The 24,528-nt window shown below is 41.8% G+C and overlaps 2 protein-coding genes and 1 pseudogene across 3 annotated transcripts in view; 2 read left to right on the top strand and 1 right to left on the bottom strand.

Moving 5' to 3' along the window:
* The first annotated feature begins 2,841 nt into the window (after positions 1–2,841).
* LOC109456821 (small ribosomal subunit protein uS3) lies at positions 2,842–3,536 on the top strand (annotated as a pseudogene).
* Positions 3,537–4,152: 616 nt separating this feature from the next.
* KHDC1L (KH domain containing 1 like) lies at positions 4,153–5,713 on the top strand. Its single transcript, XM_019749268.2, is given in 3 exon segments — positions 4,153–4,160; positions 5,168–5,346; positions 5,472–5,713. Coding segments are annotated over 3 exon segments (429 nt in total).
* A 6,360-nt stretch (positions 5,714–12,073) lies between these two features.
* Positions 12,074–24,528, bottom strand: part of KCNQ5 (potassium voltage-gated channel subfamily Q member 5) — a 529,926-nt gene continuing 517,471 nt past the window's right edge. For both annotated transcript variants that reach the window (XM_019749337.2, XM_019749338.2), the window contains 3 exons: positions 19,340–19,471; positions 17,394–17,520; positions 12,074–16,552 (listed from right to left, as the gene is read on the bottom strand). In XM_019749337.2, coding sequence (XP_019604896.2) covers positions 15,590–16,552; positions 17,394–17,520; positions 19,340–19,471 — 1,222 coding nt within the window. In that variant the 3' untranslated portion in view covers positions 12,074–15,589. The remainder of the gene's footprint in view (positions 16,553–17,393; positions 17,521–19,339; positions 19,472–24,528) is intronic.

Here is a 24,528-nt window from a genome sequence, read left to right as displayed (position 1 = left end):
GTGCAGGAATGCAGAGACCCAGTGCCTATCTCTAACTGCCTGCCTTGTTTTCTCCTTGAGAGATGTGATCCCCATAAAATCTCTATGGGAAGTTGAGGGACAGGAGGTCTTGTCTTCTGTATCTGCTTCGTGCTGGGCAGGGGCATGGAGCTGTCCCTACTTACTGCGGGATTCATGGAACTCTCACCCTATCTGATCTCAGATGAGAGGAAGAGGTCTCAAGATTTGCCTGGAAGACCACGTTGGCTTCTGTGGTTGGGACTGGTAATCTTGTTGGGGTATCATCTGTATCCTCAAGGCCCCTGAATGAGGAAAAATAGATTTTAATTAATAAATTTAAAAGTGTTGGCTTAAAGAGCAGAACTCAAAGCTATTAATGTGAGGTGGCTATGGGATGCAAAATCTGTCAGTTCTCTAGGTCCTGTGGCCAATTAACCAATTATTCAGGTGTCGTTAATTGTCCAGGAGTTAGGCCCTGAACTGGTAGGAGAGAACAGTAGGCTTCAATAATTACAATCAACAAGCATAAATGTTTCAGGGCAATTATCTAAAGCAGAGGGTAAGAGATTTCTATGATTCGGGTTAAAAACAATCTATTATTTATGTTTAAGAAACTAATGGCGTTAAAACACTAAAGAAAGAAAACTTAAAATTTCTGTAGTGAGAAGCCCTTTCATTTGGCCCGTATCAATGGGATGAATTAAAGTCCCTGGGTGTTTGTTAATAACCTAAGTTAACTCTTCTTACTTGAGGAAGCAGAGTTCATGATTATTTCACCAATGTTAGGCTACAATTATTATTTTTTGCTCGAAGCTCCTTTGCTTAAGATTATTTAATGTTGCTTGTTAATGGCCCATACTTAAAAATATAAACTAGAATTTTTCAAGTATTCTATGCTATCACAGATAAACTCACCACATAGAATATTACCTTCTCCCAGAAGTTACATGAGCTCAAATGGCTGAATTGTTCTCCCTCACTTGAGCTTGCCAGGTAACAGGTTAAAAAACTGAATATTTGTGTAGGCATGCAATTGGATTGGTCCATTTCAAGAAGCTTTGGAAATAGAGAGATTTTTTTTGACCTCTTGTGGAACTCTCATTAAAATGGCAAGAAATTAAAGAACTTTTAGAAGCTTTACTATTCTCAAGGAAGTATCCATAATAAAAAAAAGTGGAGGCTCTTTCATGGTCGGATGACCCAGAATCTTGAATACTTTAGCTTACCACTATGCTAAGCAAGTAGCACTGACCAAAGCAATTGCCCCCAGTGAGGGCTTATAAGTATGTGCTGGTTATTGTTTGCTTATTTTCAGGATGGATCAAGGAGATTTCTGATGGATAGCCAAGGTTCTAATGGTAAATTGCTTGACTTTTTCTGCACCTAAGGAATTCCAGGTAATTTCTTTGGTGATGCGAAGCACACATCTCACTGTGGTTGTTTCTGAAAAACAGCTCACAAGTGTTCTTTATTAAAGAAAACTTCACTGTCCCAAATTGATGTTGAGAAAAACTAGAAAGAAAAAAATGAACTCTAAAACTAAAATTGAGAATACTTTCCAAGACTCTTGAACTTCCATGGTCTGAGAATTGCTATTAACCATGATGACAATGAGATTAACTCCTGGGATTCATAGAGGATTCATTTAGGAATTTACTTCTGAACCTGTACTCTGCTGAAAGCTTAAAATTCTAGGTATTACAAAGGACTCATCCAGTTTTGTCATCAATAGGTATATGCAGTATCTCCCAAATGCCCACCTAATCAGCCTCTGCATGATTGGAAACCTGGAAAATTTGTCTTTTGAAAGAGACTAACCTTCCAAAAATCGGGAAACACAACCCTGAGCCTCGATGGGGAGGACTTCATTGGAAAAACTTAAAATGAAGATTTATTTTAAAAACTTTGATTTATTTTAAGTGTGTTTTTCCAGAACCCATCAGCTCCGAGTCAAGTAGTTGTTTCAATCTAGTTGTGGAGGGCATAGCTCACACTGGCCCATGCGGGGATCAAACTGAAAATCCAGGTGTTGCGAGCTTCGGGCTCTAACCCACTGAGTGAACTGAGCTGGCCACCCCTAAACTGAAGATTCTTAAGTATTCTCCAAGATTCTTAAGTAAACTAGAGATTCTTAAGTAAATAACCTTTGGAAGAAAACTAACAAACCAAGGTCTTCAGATCATGCCAATGATGACATACATGTCCCAGAGAGCTTCCACCCGAGACAATAAAACAAGGCAGGCTTTTTGATATCTCGCCCTCCTTTTTGTTTCATTCTGCTCTATTTATCATTGTACTTTGGTGCCCCCTAGAGGTCAACCAAAAGTTTTCATGATTCATATACCTACACATTTTATCCTAATTTCTTTGCCACCGAAGGAAAGGTGAAGCTCTCTTGTGTCTTTTTCTTGGACTATAGCTATTGTTCTAAATGTAAGTGATTAATGGATTTGTCATCCTCTACCTGATTTCATGGCCGCGTTTTGAAATCTACGCTCTTTCCTTTGCAGGGCATTAATAGCATTAGTAATCGCTTTGTTTCTAGTAATTACCTGTATTGTACAACACCAGTGATCCATTCATCTTGTCCAGTCTTAAATGCTACTGTGCATTCATTGTCTTTTTACATGTTGCAACATTTCATCTTGCTATAAAAGGCACACGAGAGACTAACTGTAATGCAGATGCCCACACTGTTCTCCAAATAACCTTGTGATCAATGGATTCTGATGTGGATCTGAACCCTGCAAATGAACGTCCTGAGAGCTGACTTTGTCTTTGGCTAAAAGGGAGATTGAAAAGTAAAAAGACGCTTCTCTTTCAGCAGCGCCAGGTGGCAAGATGGCAGCGCAAATTTCCAAGAAGTGGAAGTTTGTTGTTGATGCCATCTTCAAAGCCAAATGGAACAAGTTTCTCATGCGGGAGCTGGCCGAAGATAGCTACTCTGGAGTTGAGGTCCAACTTACACTGACCAGGACAGAAATCATTATTTTGGCCACCAGGACACAGAATGTTCTTGGTGAGAAGGGCCAAAGTTTCCAGGAATTGACTGCTGTGGTTCAGAAGAGGTTTGGCTTCCCTGAGGGCAGTGTAGAGCTGTATGCCGACCAGGTGGCCACGAGAAGTCTGTGTGCAATTGGCCAGGCAGAGTCTCTGCATTACAAACTCCTAGCAGGCCTTGGTGTGCTGCAGTTCATCATGGAGAGTGGGGCCACAGGCTGTGAGGTCGGGTGTCTGGGAAACTCTGAGAACAGAGGGCTAAATCCAGGATGTTTGTCGATGGTCTGATGACCCTGTTAACTATTTGTTGACACTGGCATGCGCTGTGTGCTGCTCAGGCAGGGTGCGCTGGGCATCAAAGTGAAGAGCATGCTTCCTTGGGACCCAAGGGGTAAGATCGGCCCTGAAAAGCCCTGCGTGACCATGTGAGCATTATGGAACCCAAAGATGAGATACCACCCATCACCCCCATCTCGGAACAGAAAGGTGGAAAGCCAGAGCTGCCTGCCATGCCCCAGCCAGTACCCATAGCTTAGCAGGGTCTCCTTGCAGCTGTATCTGGAGTCTGGATGTTGCTCTATAAAGACCTTTGATAAAATATTTTTAAAAGAAAAAAAAAGAAATAAAGAAAAGTGAAAAGAAAACAGACCTAGGAGCTTGCTGCTGGAAGCTGACTGGTAAACGCCAATGTTCCTTACTTTTCATAAACGTCTCTTGCAGGATAGTGATTGTGATGGAACAAGATGTAGAAAGACAGCTCTATAACTATGTTTGAAACCAGACAGTGACAATGACACTCTGCTATCAAGACCACACGAATCTCCCTGTCTCTTGGATAAAAATTCCTAAGATAACCACCTGATTTTTATAAAACTGGCCTGTTTCTCTAAACATTCCTTAGAATCACCCAGCCAAATCCTGTAATAGTCTCCCCACAACTCCTTCCTATGAAGAGGCTTTGTACTCCTGTGTTGTTTCTCTCTCTCGGTGCAGCACACTGAATAAACTCAGCTTTGGCCAGCTACTCATGTGTAGTCAGTCACTGGTTGGCTGGCAGTAACTGCTATTGTCTGAATGTTTGTGTGCCCCCCCAGTTCACATGTTGGTGATGGTACTAGGGGGTGGGAAGGCTCCTCCTCATGAATGGGATTAATGTCCATGTAAGAGGCCCCTGAGAGCTTGCCTGCCCCTTCAGCGATGTGAGGACACATCGAAAAGTAGGCTGTCTGTGAACCAGGAAGCTCTCCGCACACACCAAATCTGTTGGTGCCATGATCTTGGACTTTCTATTCTCCAGAACTGTGAGAAATAAATACTTGTCCGCAGGCCACGCAGTGTGTGGCATTTTGTTATAGCAATGTGAACAGACAAAAACAGTTCTTATCTAAATCTAGGGAGGCCATTTTAGGACCTTCTTGCTCTACTTTCCATCCTTCAAACCCTACCCTCGTTCATGCCCAGTAGATCTGCTCCCAAATATATATATGTATATTTTTCTGGAATATCCTTTCCACCTTTTCTTACTTGTTTCTGTTAATCTTTTTTATTTTCTTTTTTTCTTTTTATTGGGGAATATTGGGGAACAGTGTGTTTCTCCAGGGCCCATCAGGTCCAAGTTGTCCTTCAATCCAAGTCGTTGCCCTTCAACCTAGTTGTGGAGAGTGCAGCTCGGCTCCAAGTCCAGTTGCCGTTTTCAATCTTTAGTTGTAGGAGGCGCAGCCCACCGTCCCATGTGGGAATTGAACTGGCAGCCTTGTTGTTGAGAACTCATGCGCTAATCAACTGAGCCGTCTGGCCGCCCCTCCAGAAGCTCAGCTACAGCTCCTTGTCTTCAATCTAGTTGTGGAGGGCACAGCTCACTGGCCCATGTGGGAATCGAACCGGCAACCCTGTTGTTCAGAGCTCACACTCTAACCAACTGAGCCATCCCGCCGCCCCTGCTCCCAAATCTTTTGAAATTATAGTGAAGATAATTTTGAATTTCTGGGCATCAAGGAGGCAAGCACTAATCAGGTAATCCAATTTGGCATGAAAGAATTAAGCTTGGAATGGGTTTTCTTGAGAAGCATAGGGATAGGCCACCCCTGCCTAAGGTGGTCCAAGAAGTGGCGTTATTTAGATGCACAGGATCTGGGCTTTTCCTGACTTCAAAGTCCTTTTCTGACAGGTGGCTTGAGCTCGCCTGTATTCTGGATCAGGTAGGAGCAGTTCAGGACGTGGAAACAAGTGCTTGCTGGGAGGAGCCATGGTGGACCATGTCTGAAAACTTTTACCTTCCATTGGTGTTTTACATGGAAGAGGAACAGGAGGAGTGCATCTTTGGTGGGTGACCTTTGCCCCTTCCCCGCCCCATCCCTCTCTTCTGCGGCTGCCAGCCTTCCATCCGTCCCAGGTCTCTATCCCGGAACCACCTCCTGCCCATGCTGGTAGTTTGTGGTCTCTCCTTGAGTTAACGGGCTGCCTTGAGGCAGACCTTCACCGCCTTGAAGTACAGAGCCACCCCCTCATTCAGCTGGAGGGGTGGCTCACAGCCACAGGCCAGAAGCATGTCACCATAGTCGGACCACCTGAGGCCAGGCAGTGGCGGTTGCTCATCATCTGGAGCGTGGAGCTGGGACCCCGACCAGCACGCCCAAGGTGGACGTCCTTGGCTGACTGTAGTAGACAGCTTGATGGTGGAGGTGCACGGCATCTTGGTTTCTTCAAGAATTAGTTGGGTGGCTGGGAAATCCAGGTGTTGCCTGGAGCCCTTAAGAAGTAGGGGCCTGAAGCCAAAGCTATTTTCATGGTATACAGTCTGGGGGTTATGGGAAGGTAACAGCGAGATGTGGATGAGGCATCCAGGAAGGCCTGGGCTAGGGCAACACCCCTCAGTGTTCCCTTGGGGGTCCTGGCCTTCTAGGGGTCCTGGTTGTAAGTTCTACCTCACCAGGACACTCCCCACAGGTCTCGAGATGCTGCAGCATGTCTGGAGCCAGCCACTGACCAAGGACGACCTGGCAGCTGCCGCCAGCATGCAGTTCTACCCCACAGCCCAGCCTTGCCAGTCAGGATGGGCAGGACTGTCCACCCCAGGCTTTGTCAGGCGTCCCCTTACCATTGGTTGGCTCTTCTAGATTCCATTAGATTTCACTCTGTAGGTAATAAAAGATTGATCTCCCCTGGGTGTTGAGATGTGAGGGGAAGTTTTGGCTTAGCCATATTGAGAAAGATGTAAGGGCGTTTATGTTGAATTTGTAGCCTAATCTTGTTCTCAGACCTTATAAGCATGTCTGAGAGACATGTCTCCTAAACGTAAGAAAATGTTCTATGGGCAAAGATATCCAATAAAATAAGTGAATCAATGTGCAAAGCCTTTGGCGTGCTGTCGTCTTTCCTTTGGATAAGCTTATCTGGTGCAGCAGGGGCTTCTGGGCTGGTCCGGTGCTAAGATCTGGGGAACTGTGATGCACCACCTTTGCTGCCTGTGGGAGGCAGCCCCGTAAAGGAGTAAGACGCAGAAAAGACAGCTGTTTCACAAACTGCTTCTCTCAGACCCAGAGCCTGGTCAGGCTGCTCTGGGTTGAAAACAGAGGCTTCTAGAAAAGAAAGGACCCTCCTAAGAACCCCAGGACCACCCTCCCCAGCCCCGTACCTTAAAAAACAGACAAATGAGAGAAGAAAGGTGTGTGGAGGGGTGTGTCTAGATGAGACAAAATGGTCCCACCCCACCTGCCTGGGGAAGTACGTAGGCAGCCAGGCAGCCTGGCGAACATTACGTACTCAGGCATCGTCCTTGACTGCCAGAAGTTTGGGGGTAGGATTGGCAAACGGGGTGGTTTCTGGAGCAAAGGATTCTGAGGTCCCACAAGCCATGAATAAATTGATTAGTAAGGCTTCCTGAATCTTCATCCCAGAACTTTCCTGAATGCCAAATCCATATTTGGCTCTCTCTACCCGAGATTATGGCAAGCTAAACATGTCCTCACTTGAACACTTCCTCTCCAACTTTTCCCAGCAGCTTGTATATCACGAGGCTATTGTAGACTCCAGGTGAGAGAAGATGGTGCCATAACTACAGTGGAGTAGTGGAAGTGCTAAGCAATGGTTGAATTTGTAATACATTTCAAAGCAAGCAAGATTTGCTAATTTCATGGTTTCTGGCCAGTTATTATACAAAAGTTAGATCAGGTTCATGGTAGAAAAACACTAATCTGTCTGGAAGAAAACCAAAGCATACTATTCTCACAGGAAATATCATGCTTCCTCCCTAATTGATAATTTAAGATTAATGGCTCATAAAATAAAAGGAAAGCTTTTGTGTGTTAAAGACACTTGCAAAAAGACTATTTTCTCCCTCAATTAAGTTTCACACAAGAATTATTAAATTAACACTCTACCTGCTTGTTGCTGTAATTCTGATGTCTAAATCCCAGTCACAAAGATAGCTGTGTGGGCACAGCTCAAGTATTAATGTTCAAACAGTGGAGTGAGACTAAATGCATTTAAACCTTATCTCTACCACGAAATAGCTTTACGATCTTTGGCAAGTTACTGATTTCTCAGTGCATTAGTTTTCTCATCTAATAGTAATTACCTATAACTATACAGATATAGCAAATATATGTATTTTGCCTACATCCATTCACTGACTTTCTTCTAACAGAATTATAGTTTTGTAAGTCTCTCCTTACTAGTTTCAAACGGGGAGTTCTGATTGGCTTAAGCCAATCAGGGCATACAAATGGTGACTCTTACCAGGTTCAGGAATGAGCATGTGACCTGTGTTAGTCTAATTAGGTGTCAGGAAAGGATTGATATTCCACAGTTGAGTGGAGGGCTCCCCACGTCCTCACCTCTCTTGTTAGATGTGATCAAGGAGGTATGTGGTACCAATCGCCACTGGAAGCCATCTTGTGGACCGTGAGAGGAACCACTAATAATATCCTGCAAACAAGGAGCAAAGCAGAGAGAAAGAACCTGGGACCTTGATGATGTAATTGAGCAAATTATACTCTGCCTCAAGCCACCCTATCTCTGGACTTCAGTTGTGTTAGATAATAGAATGTCTTTAATGTTTAAGGTTGTTTCAGCCAAGGTTTTCTTATACCGATAGCCAAATGCATCCTCACTGATACATTACCTGTGCTAATGTGGTGAGGATTAAATGAGATAATACTTGGGAAGCATTTATTGGCACAATACTGGGCAGTAACTAAGCATGGTGTAGGGACAGAGTCTCAGAGAGCAGTTTCCAGGCTCTCGGCCTCACGTGGAAAGGTGCTGGCTCGGTTATTAGATGGCCATCAGCTGTAATCAGATGGCATGCACTGTGACTGGGTGGCCGTCAGCTGTTACCAGTTAGCCATTAGCCACTAATACAACTGCTGTGGCTACCCTGGAGGGTGGGTTGGTTGGTTTGTTGGCAGAGAAGCGGATGGTGGATTGTGGCTCCTGCTTCTTGTTCCTCCAACCGAACCGCCAGTGAGAATATAGTGGTATGACTTCCCTATCTATGGCTCCATGGGTGCTCCTTTTTGGCCTCACCATATCCTGTGTTCTTGTGCAGGGAACGGGGCCAGAGACCCTGCATTACACAGGGTTGTTATTCTAAAGTCTGGGATCCAAAGACTCTGTAAGCCAGCTCTGGCTGTGGGCCTGGTAGGCACCGGTAGGATACAGAGTAAAGAGAAGTGGGAAGCAGGAATGTGGTGTTATAGGACTCAGGTACAGGGGAAGGGTGATGAGACTTCCCTTTTTCTTTGGAGCCCACAGTGAAGTTGAGAGAAGTCAGTCTTCCCAGTGAGTGGGCAAAGTCTAGGCAGGGGCATCATATATAGGGTCTGAGCCAATTGTGTTTGGGGGATGGAGAGGGATGGAGGCCAATGATGCTGAGGCCTAGGTGGGAATGAGAGAGGGGCTGCTCTATTAGGTCCTATAGAAACGTGATGACTAGTTATTTGGCATTAATTAATTTCCTCCCAGATCTCTTTAGAAAAGTACCAAGACCAAATATATGGTGATGGAAGGAGAACTGACTCTGGGTGGTGAACACATAATGTGAGATATAGATGAGATTACAGAATTGCACACCTGAAATCTATGTAACTTTACTAACAATTGTCATCCCAATAAACTTTAATTAAAAAAAGAAAACAAGAAAAAAAGAAAAGTACGAAGACCTTTAGGAGAAGTAACAGATTAAATCTGTGACAGTATGAATGAAGCTTGATGGTCACTCTCCTTTTGACGGAAAGGCTTCTGAAGTTGCGGGTTGGAAGTTACTCTAAGGCCCAGGGAGACCAAGACACGTTGATTCATTCAACATTGCATGCCTACTGCATGGCACAGTGTAAGAAGCCTAAGTTGTAATGTGAGTGAGATGTCTGGGGGATCTGGAGTGACTTTGGGCCCAAGTGAAGACATTTCAGGGTGATGCTCAGGAGGAAAATTTGGGCAGGAGATATGTGATTGGCTGGGCTCATCCTGCATTAGTAGTTGAGATCACAGAGAAGACCACCTGGGGGAGAGCGTGAGGGGTGAGGAGAAAAGGGAAGAGGGGGATGATGGAATCTATGGGAACACGGACAGTTAAGTGGTAAAAAACAAGAAGGAAGTTGGAAAAGTGAATAAAGATGATTGAGCCAGACAGGTAGAGGACAAACTGGGAAGCAGTCTTAAGAGAAAGAATGGTTACAGTGTCAACTACCTCAGAAAGGCCAAAAGGGATGCTGATTGACTGTGTCCATTGAATCAGTTTCTAGAAGGTCTTGGATTAACTCATAGAGCAGTTTTTCTGTGGTGTTGGGTAAGCATGGGTCTGTCACGTGCCGGTTAGTGGATAGATGATGTAGAAATGGAAAAATCTTATATAATTTATTTTATAAATAATTTGGTTCTAAAAGAAAGGTGAGATAGAGAGTAAAGTACAGAAAGGTACGTTCTTGAGTGTTACTGGTAACAGGGGAGAAGCTTATTCATGTTTATGCGGGGAAAGTGAGAGTGAGATGCTGCAGATATGGGGAAGGAAAGGGGTGACAGGAACCCCCCCAGGGCCTTGGGAATCCAGAGCAGAACAGACTTCCTTAGAGGTAGGGAGTTCCCATCCTGGAGTGGCAGAGGCTTCCCCCTAAATCCTGCCCATAGTGGGACCTCTGGTAATGGGAGGCAGTGCTGGAACATCGCCCAGAGGGCTCAGATGAGAAGCTTCAGAGGTGCTCAGCATCATCTATGACCTGGGATGTGTGTGGGTGATGTTCTCATGATTCACATGAGGGTGAGTCGTGTCCTGAGCTGTATGTAGCAAGAAGAAGGTGTGAGTATCATCTCCTTGGGGCCACGGGGCTGGGCAGGGATTGGCAATCCAGGAATGTAGTCACAGCAGTGTAGGCAAAGGAAAGGGAAGGAAGAAACAGCAAGTAATGGAGAGATAAGTATCACTAACAATAATAAAAAAAGCATATCATGGGGCTGGCCCAGTGGCTCAGGTGGTTGGAGCGCCATGCTCCTAATGCAGGAGTTGCCGGTTCAATTCCCACATGGGCCAGTGAGCTGTGCCCTCTACATCTAGTGCTGCCGTGGGACTGCCGTGAGCTGCTGCGAGTGGCCAACTGACTACTGGCGACAGACTGCCTCAGCTGGGGAGGAGGACAAGCCTCATAATACCAGCATGCGCCAGGAAGCTGTGTCCTACACAACTAGACTGAGAAACTACGGCTTGAACCGGAGTGGTGGACATTGGGGGAGGCGGAAGAAGGGGGAGAAAAAAGCATATTGGTGTAAAGTTGAAAAAGTCGGTGTAGTTGTGACAGTGTGTGGGAAAACTAGAACCCTCCTGTGTATCCTAGAGCATACTCTAGGATGGTCAATAAAATTGTGATAGAAATGAAGTGAATCATGTGAATGGGCAAAGAGAAATATATCAGACCAACGTAACTTTGGAGTTACTATTTATTGGTTGGAACAAGAAAATTTTTTCCGTTCACCAGTTTTGTGGTGCTGTGATTTTCAGGTCAGTGCATAAACCTATAGTTTGCACATAATGCATCTGATAAATTTTTCTGATTTGAAATGTAGTAAAAACCTCAATAATTTGGAATTAGGTAGGCTTGTAATTAGGGTGAAGTCTTATTGTAACTAACAAAAATAGAAAAATTTTAAAAGAAACAATGTTTACTGTGCTAGATTCTTAAAGCATTTGAAACCCGGTGAATAAAAATGGCCACTTCAAGGTCTGGGAGCCTGTTTTTATCAATGGTTAGGATAAAATAATTGTTGTTAGTGTATTTTCCTTTTAAATGGCAGTGCTGAGAGGTACTGCTAACGTAGTTCCTAAAGTGTTTGGAAGGAGCTTATACTTTTAAAGTTGGTCAAGCGAGCATGTTCCACACACAGTTTTATTTTCACTGGTCTTTCTAGAAGGTGGCAGAATAGGCACACACTGGATTGATCTCGTTAGAACCATGTTGGGAAGTGCCCTCATATTACCCCCCAGGGTAACCCTCCTTCAGTCTTCTTCCTCCTGTGTAAAACACCTCTGTTAGCGCTTTGTTGCTTTATGTTCTAGAGTTCTAACATTCTCAGCGTCCATTAAAATAATTCCCCTGGAATTAATCATGGACACGCAGTGTAAAATTGCTAGTGGAACAGAAAGAATGGGATTTTCTAGGGAAGAGGGAAGAAAATCCCTTTTGGAGCAAAAGCCCTTCCCTGGTAAGGCAGAGCTGAGTAGGTGCTAAAAATGGTAATTCTGAGTAGCAAGGGACTGCAGCATTTGGGTACCTGCCTGGTCCCCATTTCTTATCATTTGTTTAGCAAACCCTTTTATTATAGTTAACACAAAGCTCACATACATTGGTATCTTAGTTTTGACATATCAAACTAAAAAAAAAATCAAATTAATTTCAAATTATTTTTCTTATGACCCCCTCAAAAACATTTACAAACCTCTCCCCAAATTACCAATTATTTCTTCAGCAACATTGTGAAAAAATATTTTTTATATTTTAGCTCAAAATTGGTGTACAGGCAGTTCGGTTCATTGCCACCACTCAGTTCAGCACCAACCAGTTAGTTCCAGATAAAAACAGTCACATTAGCTGTTTATAGACATCTTTTTAATGTTTTACTTTAAAACAAATAATCCCAGTAAAAGAGAGCAAAGGAAATTACATTTTAATGGTAGCTTGAAATGGATATGGTATTCCTGATTTGTTTTCAGGAAACAGACAATTGCATTGTCATACATGACTTTTAGAACTGCTCACTTAAATGCACATAATTATATTAAGTTTCTCTTACAAAAACACAACCAAGTCATTTTAAGGCAAAAAATATCAGCTTCTAGGGAGATAAGTTAATATTTATGATATTTTCTTAAGTGATTCATTAATTTAGTTGCTTAGGTTTCATCATTCCTTATAGTTTTGCTTTGCACATGAGCGTGAGATATTAGTCACTTTGTGCCTGATTTCCTCCTTTTCTATTAGATTTATTTTACCTGCAAATTAAGAACTTTCAGAGTCACTGAGTCAATGGGAGGTGAGAAAGGCACCTTAGAACAGGAGATAAAGACTTTAAAACTCAATAAAGTATCTTTAAACAAACTTGCTATGTACAGATATTAATTTAGTTGAACACAATGCAAACATTTAAATCACACATAGCAACATTTTTAAGTTAACCTCATATCAGGGATGTTTGCAATTAAGTATCAGCTTGATCAACCCTGCATGTTGAAGAAGGCAGACAACTTGAACTGAGAGAGCATGTGGCTGGCTGCTCAGTGCTCAGCTAAACTGTGCTTCAAGACGCCATTTGGGATTGACCAATGGGACTTCGCTAAGTGTAAATGGGAGACCCCTCAACTCCACAGAGAGTAACACAACAGACAGAACCCTGCAGTTTTCACACAATACAACTATCTTTTAACATCCAAGAATTTTTGTGCCAGAATAAGATAGACACAAAATGGCCATGGCTTCAATGAATAAAAGTTTTTCATAACATGGTTTATCACATTTTTCTATGATTAAGACCTCACTGATGTTTCTAGGTTTTGTTTCTGAATCTTCTGTCTTCGGCAATGCTGGATGAACTGTTCTGCATTTGAGGCCTAAAGAGGCCTATGGAGGGGTCTCCAATACATTCAGAATTCCTGCTGCCAGTGGGGTTTGACCCAGGACAGAATATGTCCAAGAATCAGTGCTCCCTGAAAGTTGCTGCCTCCTTCCTCTTCCTCTTCGTGCCTGGCAGGTGTCTGGCTTTATGTCAGTGGAGGTGTGCGTGTGTGTGCTCACGCGCGTATGTGCAATCCCTTCTGGAGGGGGTATCACAACTTCAGGTTGGGTGGAGACATGGGTAGATTAAAATTTGCATTTAATAATTTACTAAGACTCTATGTTTCCAAAATGAAAATACATATGCTTTAAAAGCTTGACAAACTCTTTTTAACAGGAGTGGAAAATTTAGACTCTATCTTCTGTGTGTCTCTAGCAGCCAAGGAGATTCTGAACAATACACCCCAGGGGAGTGCGTCAGAATTCAGGGGCGGGTGAGAAGAGGAAGCTTTCAGAATTTCAGTGTCTATCAAAAGGGACAAGAATTTTAAAAAGTTGAGAAGCACATTTTAGGCAGAGTGGAGAAGTGGTTTACTTGGGTATGGAAGCTGGTTAAGGCCTGGTGAAGTTTAGAAGCAAAATAGTGGCAGGAAACTGATAAGTAATTATGGAGAAGAAAAGTAAGGAAAGAATCAGGGACGGAGAAGGCCGGTTGTGGGAGAGCTGGGAAGGATTGGTGGATTTCAGGGCCTCCTCCTGCCTTTGGGTGCCTAGTTGATCTTCTGGGGCTGCTGAAGTTTTTCTGGAGGCAGCAGTATCTGCCAAGGGGCAAGGGGGTGGTGGGGGGGAGACTTTTTTTTTTTTAAAGGAGGGCACAGCTCACAGTGGCCCATGTGGGGATCGAACTGGCAACCTTGTTATTAACACCAGGCTCTAACCAACTGAGCTAACTGGCCACACCATGGGGGTGGGGGTGGGGGTGGGACTTTCTTAGAGTCCTTCTGTGGCTAGAGTTGAACTGAACTGAAATGCTACCTCACTTCTTCCCTTTTGAAGGCCATCACCTTGGCTGAAGTTCTACTGATCTGAGACCGCCAGACTGGTTTCTAATGAGCAGTCAGCATCGCTTGTTTTCAGGTCAGTAATTTTTCATTTTGTTTCTCTTGGGCTTTTTGCTGTCACTGTATATGAGGATGTGCTTTGATTTGCGGACCCTGCCAGTGTTACCTGGCTTCCAACTGTAAATGTTTATGCCAGGAAGCTGAACCATTAATTTCAAGATTTGGGGCAACATTCTTGGGGAGAATAGAAAATGTTCACTATGGTATAAAAGGTAAAGGAGGTTTAGTTTGAGCCTTTCATATGCAAAATGTACTACATAATAGCAAAAAACATTCAGGGCATATTAAAAAATAAATACCTTGCAAAATTCTCTGTTTATATATAAGAATAAGACGTTTAGGTAGTTGAATTCCTTAGCAGTATTCATGTTCTAAAAAAAATTGAATACTTTTATTTTGGTTTCTTTCTCTCTCATTGCCCTTTCAGGGGAAATCAACTTCTTGAACTTCACTTGTTTCCCGGTATTGTGTCTGGGCTCTTCTCAAGCCTTTCCCATCTCATTTTCACTCACATGACTCATTCCCTGGGATGCTTCCTATGTATCACCTTAGTGGGAACAGCTCCTCACGCTTCCCCTTTCTGTGGGCAGTATTGGCACGCTTGGGGCGGCGCCATTGCAGAGAGACCAGCTCAGGCACACTGGCCTTCTATTGATCAGCATTTCACCTGCTTGTACGGAAGCTGACCACTTACAAAATTGATTCAGCCATTAGGGAATATGTTTCTATGAAGTCAACTGTGTCAAATAGTCCGTCTAAATGCCCCCTGGCTCTGAATTTCAGGATTTGCACATTTTCTAATTGAAGAACATTCTCATCATAAAGAACAACATGAAAATGATGTGCAAAATTGCTTGCCACAGCGTTAAATCACCAAAAGCACACAAATTGACATTCAAATTACATTAATAATAACATGACTGAATAGGAATGGGTTGGCAAATATATCTTGAAATAAGCAGCCATTTCTATTATTCCCAAATTCTGTTTGACTCGATACCTTGTTAGCAGCCACTGATGATAGCCATTGTGTTTAAATATACATGATGGCCTAATTTTGAAAATGCATTTTGTATTTAATTGCGAAGCAGAAATGGCTGAAATTTGAAGGTGTTTACTCCCATAATTTCAAAATACAGAGTCAAATCTTCTAAATTACCTAATTTTCATACACCCCACAGCATTAGCGATGTTTGGTTTCTCCGTATTTTTAACTCAAGGTACGTTCCTAAATGAGCGGGTTAATGCTGATGTACCTTGGAATTTCAGCCATCCGGAAACATGCATTTTCATGCAATTAAAAGATTATAAACCGCCTTTCATGTTCTTCCTGATTCTTGCAAATTCCACTTTAGAAGGGCTTTCAAAATAGTTCATGCAATGATATGTATGGCTAAAGGAACTGCTATGCCTAGAAAGAAAATGAGAGACTTATTTCAGTTTGACATGAGGCAAGCTGAGGGCATCTGGACTTTCTCCGGCCTTACAAATGCTCTGAGATGACTGTGACCTTCCAGTCCTTAGAGAGTCTGAGGCAGGGGCAGTTTCTCTGGCAGGCTGCGGCATGGCATCAAAAGTGTCCGTCTCGGTCTCCTCCAGACCCACCTCTTCATCAGTTATAAACAATTTGGATTCCCTCCATTTGGGATAAAAATCTTGGCTGCCTCTGGAGCCACTTGACTCACTCCCTGAAAGTTGTATATTCAGTTCCTCTGTTGACCTGATCAGGTTTTGTACAGACAAAGATTTGCCCAAGTCCTTGGGCACCACGGGATGGACAGACAACAGAGTTTCTCCTCCCATGTCAAAGCTTTTCCTCAGAGAACGGTCCTTGGTCAGACTTGACTGTGCAACCTGAACATTTTCCTTGGAGGCAACAAGGCAGGTGGTGACATCAGAAATGCTTTCCTGTAAGCCTGCGGGGTTTGGGTGCAGGGTCTCTGGTTTGGGCAGGTGCTTGATGGCTGGGAGAGGTGGAGGGATCTGTAAAGTTGTGGGGGCTGCTGGCTTAGGTGCCGCGTTTATTTGGTTTGCAATGTTGTTGGTGGCTGACGCTGCAGAGCCATCACTTTGACTCATTGGCACCTGTGTAGCTTGACTGTGCAGAGGAGGGCTAAGCGCATAGAAAGTCTGAGCGCTGAATTCATTTGGCGTCAGAATGAACTGCAGGCCTCGAGAGATGTTGGCACTGGCTGATCTGGTTAAGCAGCCACTGTTCTGTGCGGAGCTGGACAGGTCTTTGCTATCCACGGGGCTTTGATAGTCAGAGGTTTGTTCACATTCAAAAGGTGGGATCTGGAATGAGGCCAAAGTGAGGGCCGAGGCGGAGCCTTTCCGGAGGACCTGTTGATATATGTCTAGTAGGCAGTCCAGCTTGGACTCAATGGACTGTACCTAAAAATGGGGAAAATGGTTACATATGAGTAGGACCTGTTTTTAAGAAGGGGATTCACGTCTAGAATTAAAAAATGAAGTCAAGTTGTGCCAATATAGTTAAATATTGAGTGCAAAGTGTAATGCAGTCCTGACACTTAGTACCAGTTTAGAATGTGACGTCTGACTGTGGTGGGAGGACCTAGGAGGAGGGGATGCTTCGGCCTCTACACAAGCTCCATGGGCACCCCTCTCTCCCAATTCTTTAAAATGCACTCGTGGCCTGTCCTAAGCCTCTTCTCTGCAGACATTCTGGACCTCCACTGCACTGTAGTAAGGAACTTATTCTCTAATAAAATCAAGACCTTAAACATCAATCTAGGTGATTCTGAATTTAAAAATAAAGGCACAAAATGCTTCAGAATTAATACCTAGAATATTTATGATTAAATTGGGAGAGCAATTTGAATTCTAGAATATTGTCTTTGTAGGAGGTACAGCCTCAGGGTTAACAAACATTCAGTGTATCACAACAGCAATAATGAGTTTTGTTTTTTTTAAGACTGACCTAAAAGAGAGACAATGAAAATAACCAAAACAAATAAAAAATACTTTTTATCTTACTGTTGAAAATCTACAGCTGCTTCCTGTTTGATGAGATGACATTTTCTATTCCTTATATGGAAATCCAAATGTGTTACAGAACACTGTCTAACACAAAGAAAATTTAATTTCATTCACTCTTTCTTGATTTTATTTCTTTTTAAATATACTAATCATTAAAATACATCCAATTGCCTATAATAAGTTTTGATTAAAAAAAATTCTGGCTAAAAAGTTAACCAGTATCTTTGAGTTGTACCTGTTTTTCAACCTTGACCACCCGGCCGAGCATACTGAGGTCATCTGTAGTCTCATGTTCTGCTGTTATTTTCTCCCGGCTCTTCTTATCTGATGTGATTTGCCCTTTTCCAAGAATTTGATCAACGCTATCAGAGAAAGAGGAGATCTGATTATGAATGCTGAAGATAGAGGTTGCTCTGGGCCAGAAAGAAGTGTTTCTAAAGAAAAACTAAACACAATTATCTTTAATTTATGTACGATGAAATGAACTTGTTCCAGTTGATTTGCTTAGTTTCTTAATGTGAGAATTACATATGAGATTAATTTTCTCTTTATTTTGGTCCATGATGCAAAATTGTTTTAAACTACAAAGCAATTTGTCTGTTTCCATCTCTGACCAAGTAGGTCCTGCATTCAACTACTTGAAATATTACAAAATCATAATTATGATTATTTCATGTTAATAGAATAGATTATTCCATGAACATTTATTGTATTTCTCATAATGTGGGAGATAAGCAGATAAGAAAGCTACTGGAATTCTATTTGGAGAATATACTCTACATGAGCTAGATACACAGGGTTAGTTCTGCAAATTCTTTAGCAGTTCAATTTTATAAACACCTTGGGAGCCACAGATACTTCTATTAAAGGACTTAGAAGACCGTAACCACCTAGGCGAAGATTGTAACATGATCACAGGATGAGTAAAAATAATTTCCAAGGAGAGTTGATCAGCCTAAATGGGGGTTACAGTTCTTTCTTCTTTTTACAACTGAATTATCAGGAGAACTGACTCGACTTTCCACTTTACTTTGTCTGCATAGAAATAGAGGCAGCTCCTACCTTCTGTCATGACATCTAGTCTATGAAATTGAAAGCTCAAAAGGATAGTGGTCATTATTTTATTAATATCTGGATGTCCACAATGCCTGGCACACATTACAGGCTCAACAGTTATCTGCTGAATGAATGAATGAACGAATGAATGAATGAACAGATTGTGATTTTTGTAATTGATCAATAGGTGTTTTACTAAGGGCCTAGTATATGGCTCACCCTGGGAGAAGTGTGCTGTGAGCATATAAACAAATGTTTCAGACTCAGTCCCTGTACTTTAAGAACTGTTCAATCACAAATGCTGGTAATTTGTGCCTGATAGTAAAGCAAGATTCTTAAAAAAAAACAACCCAAAAACCGAATTGACTAAATATTTTGGCTTCAAGATAATACAACCACACAGTTGGAATAACATGGTGAACTCATTCCTTTTAATCACTCAGTAAGCTGCTCATTGGAAAGACAGTGTGTATCTAGCATCGTATAGGACAGGGCATGAAGGGAGGGAGGGTCCAGTCTTAGGCATGAGCAAGGAGAACAAACTTGCAATCAGGAAACAATACAAAAGCCAACCAGTCATTTTCCAGTCTCAACTCTGGCACAGGATACCAAGATTCCATGTGCAGTTATGGCCTGTAATAGATTCTAAGTGCTGTAGGAGGTTGGAGAAGGGGAGGGTCTGTGTTCGTGGGCTGGGTAGTCGGGTAAAGTTAACGAAGGAGAAAGACTAGCTTATTCCTGAAGGATGGTTAGGATTAAGATAATAGCAAAAACAACAGCAGCAGCAATAATTCAAATGACACCAGAGCAAACATTCACATTCATTGAGTGCTCAGTTAACTTGTGTTAACTCATTCAATCCTCATGACATTCATGACAATCCTATGAGTCAAGCTCTAACATTACACCCATTTGTACAGATGAGGAAACTGACACACTGTAGAGTTGGAGACTTTAAATGCTTGACTTACATCCTTAAATACAATCTATGTTAAAAGTAAAGTCCAGTTGTCCACTAAAAATGAATTAGAAATATGGAATTTAAGAGTTTTTCTCTGCTACAGACTTCCTCCCAGATAGTTTCTATGCCTTTCCTTTTCAACAGGTAACATTTTCCTTGCTTACCGTGTTTGAAGGCTTTTAATTCTACACAACATGTCCAGGTGACCAGCAGAATATTGTTCAATGACATCTTTTACGTCATATGGGCGTAATGTTTCTTTAAACTTCCGTTTTGCAACATGAAATTTCATAATTCTGTAAGAGCAACATATTACATATTAATCTACATAACTTTGTTAAAAGAAATTATGAAAAGAGCTTCCTAGTAAATATAAGAAACTCTGGGGGAAAAAGTCATGCATCAAATTATTTTATGGAAATGCAACATAAAAGCCTGCGATTATAGTGGACAATGTAAGAATATCTCATGTGAGGCACATGTTGGAAGTAGAAAAACACACTGAAAAAAGAGACTAAATACTAAGTGTTGTACCTTGTTAATGTTCATTGAAACCCTGAATTAAAATAAAAGTCAAAAAGCAATTCTACCTTTTTTATGTGACCCCCAGAAGTCCAAGATATAACATCTAGGGATTGCATCCCTTATAAAATATAAAAGTTGTTAAAAGGGTCTTTTATGTAATGATTCATTTTTGAGATGCAGATGTGCAGATCTGCAAAACTCTCTTATTCTCTCTAGAGAAATGTACATTTGTATAGAAATTTATGAAATTTTTGTTTCATAAATTAATTATGCAGAATTCTGCTCGATTAGCGGGCCAAGTTCCTTTTGTTTCAACTAAGCTTGGATGTCTAAGCTTTTCATAATTAGAGACCTCTTTTATTACAATGCCTACCCCATGTTTTAAAACAATATTTTACCAATAAATTCCACGATGCCATGAATAGCTAAGCTCCCTAAAATAACCAGTGACTGCAGTAACTTGATATAATTCCTGAAGAAAGCAAAGAAGCATAACATTTTAATGAGTCTGTGCAGGTAAATGTTAAGTCTTGGTGTTTTTTCAACTATTAAATGGCTCATAGACTCCCATTATCACACTCATGGATCCCAGGCTGGAAATCAGTCAATGATGCTCTACGAACCCAAATTTATTGTCCCCTGGTGGAACGTGGGAAGATTAGGAACAAATGTAGAGTTTAAATAGAAAATACTCATTACCCATCCTAAGTGAGAGCTGATTGCAAGGAATCCAAATTGCTTTATTGGTTAAAAAGCCCCAGACTCTAACTTGTAATTGTATTAACTTTAAATTAATTGTATTCTAATTATTCCTGAATCATTTATCCATAATATGTATTCTTTTTAAATTGGGGTATAATTGACACATAACATATATTAGTTTCAGTTGTGCAATATAATGATTTGATATTTATCTATATTACAAAATTATCACCACAATACATCTAGTTAATATCTGTCCCCATACATAATACCAATAAGAGTATGGATATCCTTGGATATCCATAATCTTCTTGCTCCCTCTTTCTACCACATTTTCTCCACCAATCTCTTCATTCAGGATAGGTTTTCTGTTTATCAACATGTGGGTTTGATTGGGGCTCAGTCTCCTATACTGAAAAACTGAGAAAAATAGTGCAATAGGTGCCCTGTGAAGTTTTTGGCCCTGAGTGATCATTTAAAAATTATCTGCTTCCCCACACTAGATTGTCAGCCACGTGAAGGCGGGATGGACTTCTTTTATTTAACTGTCAGTGCTTAAAAAATGTTAGCTATCGTTACTCCCATTGCTACTACGTCTGTACTGCTCGTGTTCTTTAGCATCCTATACTCAGAGCTTAGCACAGTCCTGACGCACAGTGGAAAGATACATTTGTTGAAGAAGAGGACGAAGGAAAGAAAGAGAAAACGAAAAGATCCTCTAATCTGGGCAACTGTTAAGAATAAAACCAGGAGAAAAGCTAATCTAATAGCCCAGAAACCTTCTTTGCTTGTCTTCAAAGTAGCTAGCGGTGCTTAGGTGGGTAGGGAAAAGGGAAAATCATCTTTATACATCCCTAGATGGTTTTTCGGTTGTCATTTGTGTTTTCAACATTAACCCACTTTAAAACCTAGCTCTAAAGTCACTTCTTTTATGGAAATTTCTGTGATGCTTCCGAAGCAGTTAACACTAGTCTATCAACGTCTACATTTTAATACCTAACAAACCACATTTTAATGATTTGCTTATATGGCAGCCTCCTCCACCAGACTGTATGAAGACCTTGAATGCAAGGTTATGTTTTCTCCCCTTGAGAATCCAACACTTGGTACAGAGTTTAATAAGCAAGAGAGGTTTGTTTGTCTAGAAGCTCTACCTAGGAGACTGGGTGGGTAACAGAGGGAAAAGGTAACAGATGGCGGGAGCTCCTGCCTCCTCTCCCCAGATGCTCATCTCTATTCATTCTTCTACACGCGGCATGCACTCCAGCCTTTCTGGATTTTCTTGTCACCAAAGTGTTCATTTCTCAGGATTCTGTCTTGTCACTCTCCCTAAAACGCTAACTGCTCCAGATTCAGTTCGAGCATTGACTTTTCTAGGAAATCTTTCCTGACCTCCCCCATGGGGGTAGATGGTCTTGCTCTGTTCTCAAATGCACTGTCATGGAGCTAGGTCTGCGGCATTATATCTCACCCACTGTTTTACTGATGTCAGAGACTGTGTTTTTTACCGTAGCATCTTGCACAATCCCTGGCAAGTATACCAGATCCAATAAATGCTTGCTGAAGAAATGAGTGAGCCTTAGCTATTCCCTAGTTGTTCAAAGTTGTTTGTGTTCTGTGACAAGGCAGGCTCTTTGTAGAGATCTAAAAAATGCCTTAGGATAGATCTGAAGTCTTCAGGCACATTTCAGGGACAGCATAAGCCATTGACTCTCTTGCACAAATATAAAAACACTTTCTAAAGTAAAAGAAATGTTCATTCATTAATAGTTACGACCCTACTTGATTTAGAAAAGAGTTATTTAAATAGAACTTCTGAAAATCATAAAAATATAATATTATTTCCCCTTAGATAACTAATATAATTAGCATCTTACCAAGCCATTAAATCACCACAATAAGCTGTCATTATGAGGAAGTAAGGAGAAAGACAAAAACACTGAAAGTCAAGGAATAAATCGTACTGTAACCCAGTAAGTACCAAATGTGAAGAGAGCTAATAGCAACAGGAAACTGGCCAGGGAGTGGAGGGGGACGTGTTTGATGGGATATAATTATGTTGGCCGAATGAATTTCATAGTATCATAGGACCATCAAGAACACAGAGATGAAAACATGTGGTTAAAGTCTAGAAAGTTAAAACTTTAGTTTTTATTCCTAACAGATTACTCTAAGTGCTTCCAAAAATCAGGTCCCTCTAAGGGGGCAAAGTCCTTGGGGTTCCTGACCGTTTTAGCCATTACACAATGATCTTTTTGAGTGAAGACCCCTGGTCATCAGAGTCAGGTGATTAAAGATGTTTGTACCATTCAATCACCTTAGCCTCCCTCCCTCCACCTAATCCTCTCCCAGTTCTCCAGGGACTGGACATGATTTCAATGGTCAAAATCAGAAGGTAGAGAGAACGCCTGAGACACTAAGCTAAGCCCGAGAAAGCATTTGTGACTAGTGCTGTCATCCTTGCTTCCTGCAGTAGCTCCTCATTTCTCCGGCCATCACAGGCATGTCTAAAACTACTTCTGTCTCTATAATGCAACAAACTTCACACGAGCGCCCAGTTACCACCTACTGGACACAGGGCTGTATAGCGGGGATATGAAGGTGAGTAAGACACAGATATCTTGTCCTCAACTTAATGTTGAGTGGCTCTCCAATGGTGAGGCCCTTGCGGGATGGCTGGCACTACACTAAGGACTTTACCTGCATCATGTCAACTTTAAGTAAGAATTTCCCACCTTTGATAATTGGGTCAAGTAAAAGCTCAGGAGGTTGAATAACCTGCCCAAGGTCACACAACTAGTAACAGGCAGGTTATTGCTGATGCCAGGGCCTGTGTTTGTTACCACTCCACTAAGCTGGCACCATAGGGTGGGTCATGTCAGGCAACCTCTGGAAGGTTAGGGAGAATGTCTGTTTACTGGTCTGATCTCCTCTGTTTCCTGTACTCCCGACACTCGCAAACAAGTCAATCCAAAGCCATGTTAGAATATTCAACTCAAATCCATTTTAGTCTTCCCATAGGGGGTCTCGTGCTTGGAATGCCTTCTGCCCTTCACATTTGCCACCTCCATTCTCTCAAACGGTCCTCTCCAGGATCTAGTCCATGACTAATGTGGGTTTCCCACCTGCAATTTGTAATATTTTCCCTTTTACCAGAAATTCTAGGGGCCCTCTGCTTACTATACTCCGGTTATAGGAGATACATATCTGTCTCACTATTGTTGTTAGTTTTGGTTAACAGTGTATATTTCCCAGTTACCAGCTACAACTGCACAATGAACATTTGCAAACAGAAGGAATGAGTAGGCCATTTTCTGGTTATTTGCAGGAAGAAATGAAGCCCAGAGTTCAACAATTCTCAATTTCAGGCAAGATATGAGGATGCTGAAAATTGAAGAAAATGTCCAAAAGTAGCTGTCAGACTGAATTTGAAAGGGCTTTCAATTTTTTTTCTCTTTAAAACCATTGCATTTCAGATACTAAGACTTAGCTACAAAGTGACAGGGAGGAAGGAAAGCTGGGGGTTAGAGGAGTCCTGGGTTAGGGGAGTCCAGGTAGAATAGGGAACGTTGATTTTCCATCTTGGTTCTCGCATAGGGTAGCCTGAATGTTATGGACCTTTATTCTCCAAATGCAGCTGGGCATAAATCCAGAGCAACTCCTAGTCTAGACAAGAGGTGAAAGTGTTTTCTGCAAAGGGCCAGGCAGTAAATATTTTATGCTTTATAGGGTGTATGTTCTCTGTTGAAACCACTCAACTCTGCATTGTAGCATGGGAGACCATACGTACGTAAATGAGTGTTATGTTCCAGTAAAACGATTTAGAGAAACAAGCATTGGGTTGGCTTTTGGCCCCCAATGTAGTTTGCCAAACCCTGTTCTAGATAAGAAGAGCCATGAGGAAATGTTTTGAGACTGGGAATAAACTGAGGCCTGTGAACTGGCCTGGAAAAAAGAGGCAGAAGACCTTGATGGCCTCTTACATGCTTATAAAAGAAGTTTAATATAATTTTTGTATTGCTTGGTAGAAAGGAGGTTTGAGCAAATCATTTTAGAGTAAAATTAGACCTGTAAATACATTTAATGGTTAATATGATAATAACGTCAGGCAGTACGCTACAAATAG

The sequence above is a fragment of the Rhinolophus sinicus genome, linkage group LG05, assembly GCF_036562045.2.
Source record: "Rhinolophus sinicus isolate RSC01 linkage group LG05, ASM3656204v1, whole genome shotgun sequence".
In the NCBI taxonomy this organism is placed as follows: Eukaryota; Metazoa; Chordata; class Mammalia; order Chiroptera; family Rhinolophidae; genus Rhinolophus; species Rhinolophus sinicus.
Note: the sequence above shows the minus strand (reverse complement) of the source record. Positions and strands in the feature narration are given on the sequence as shown.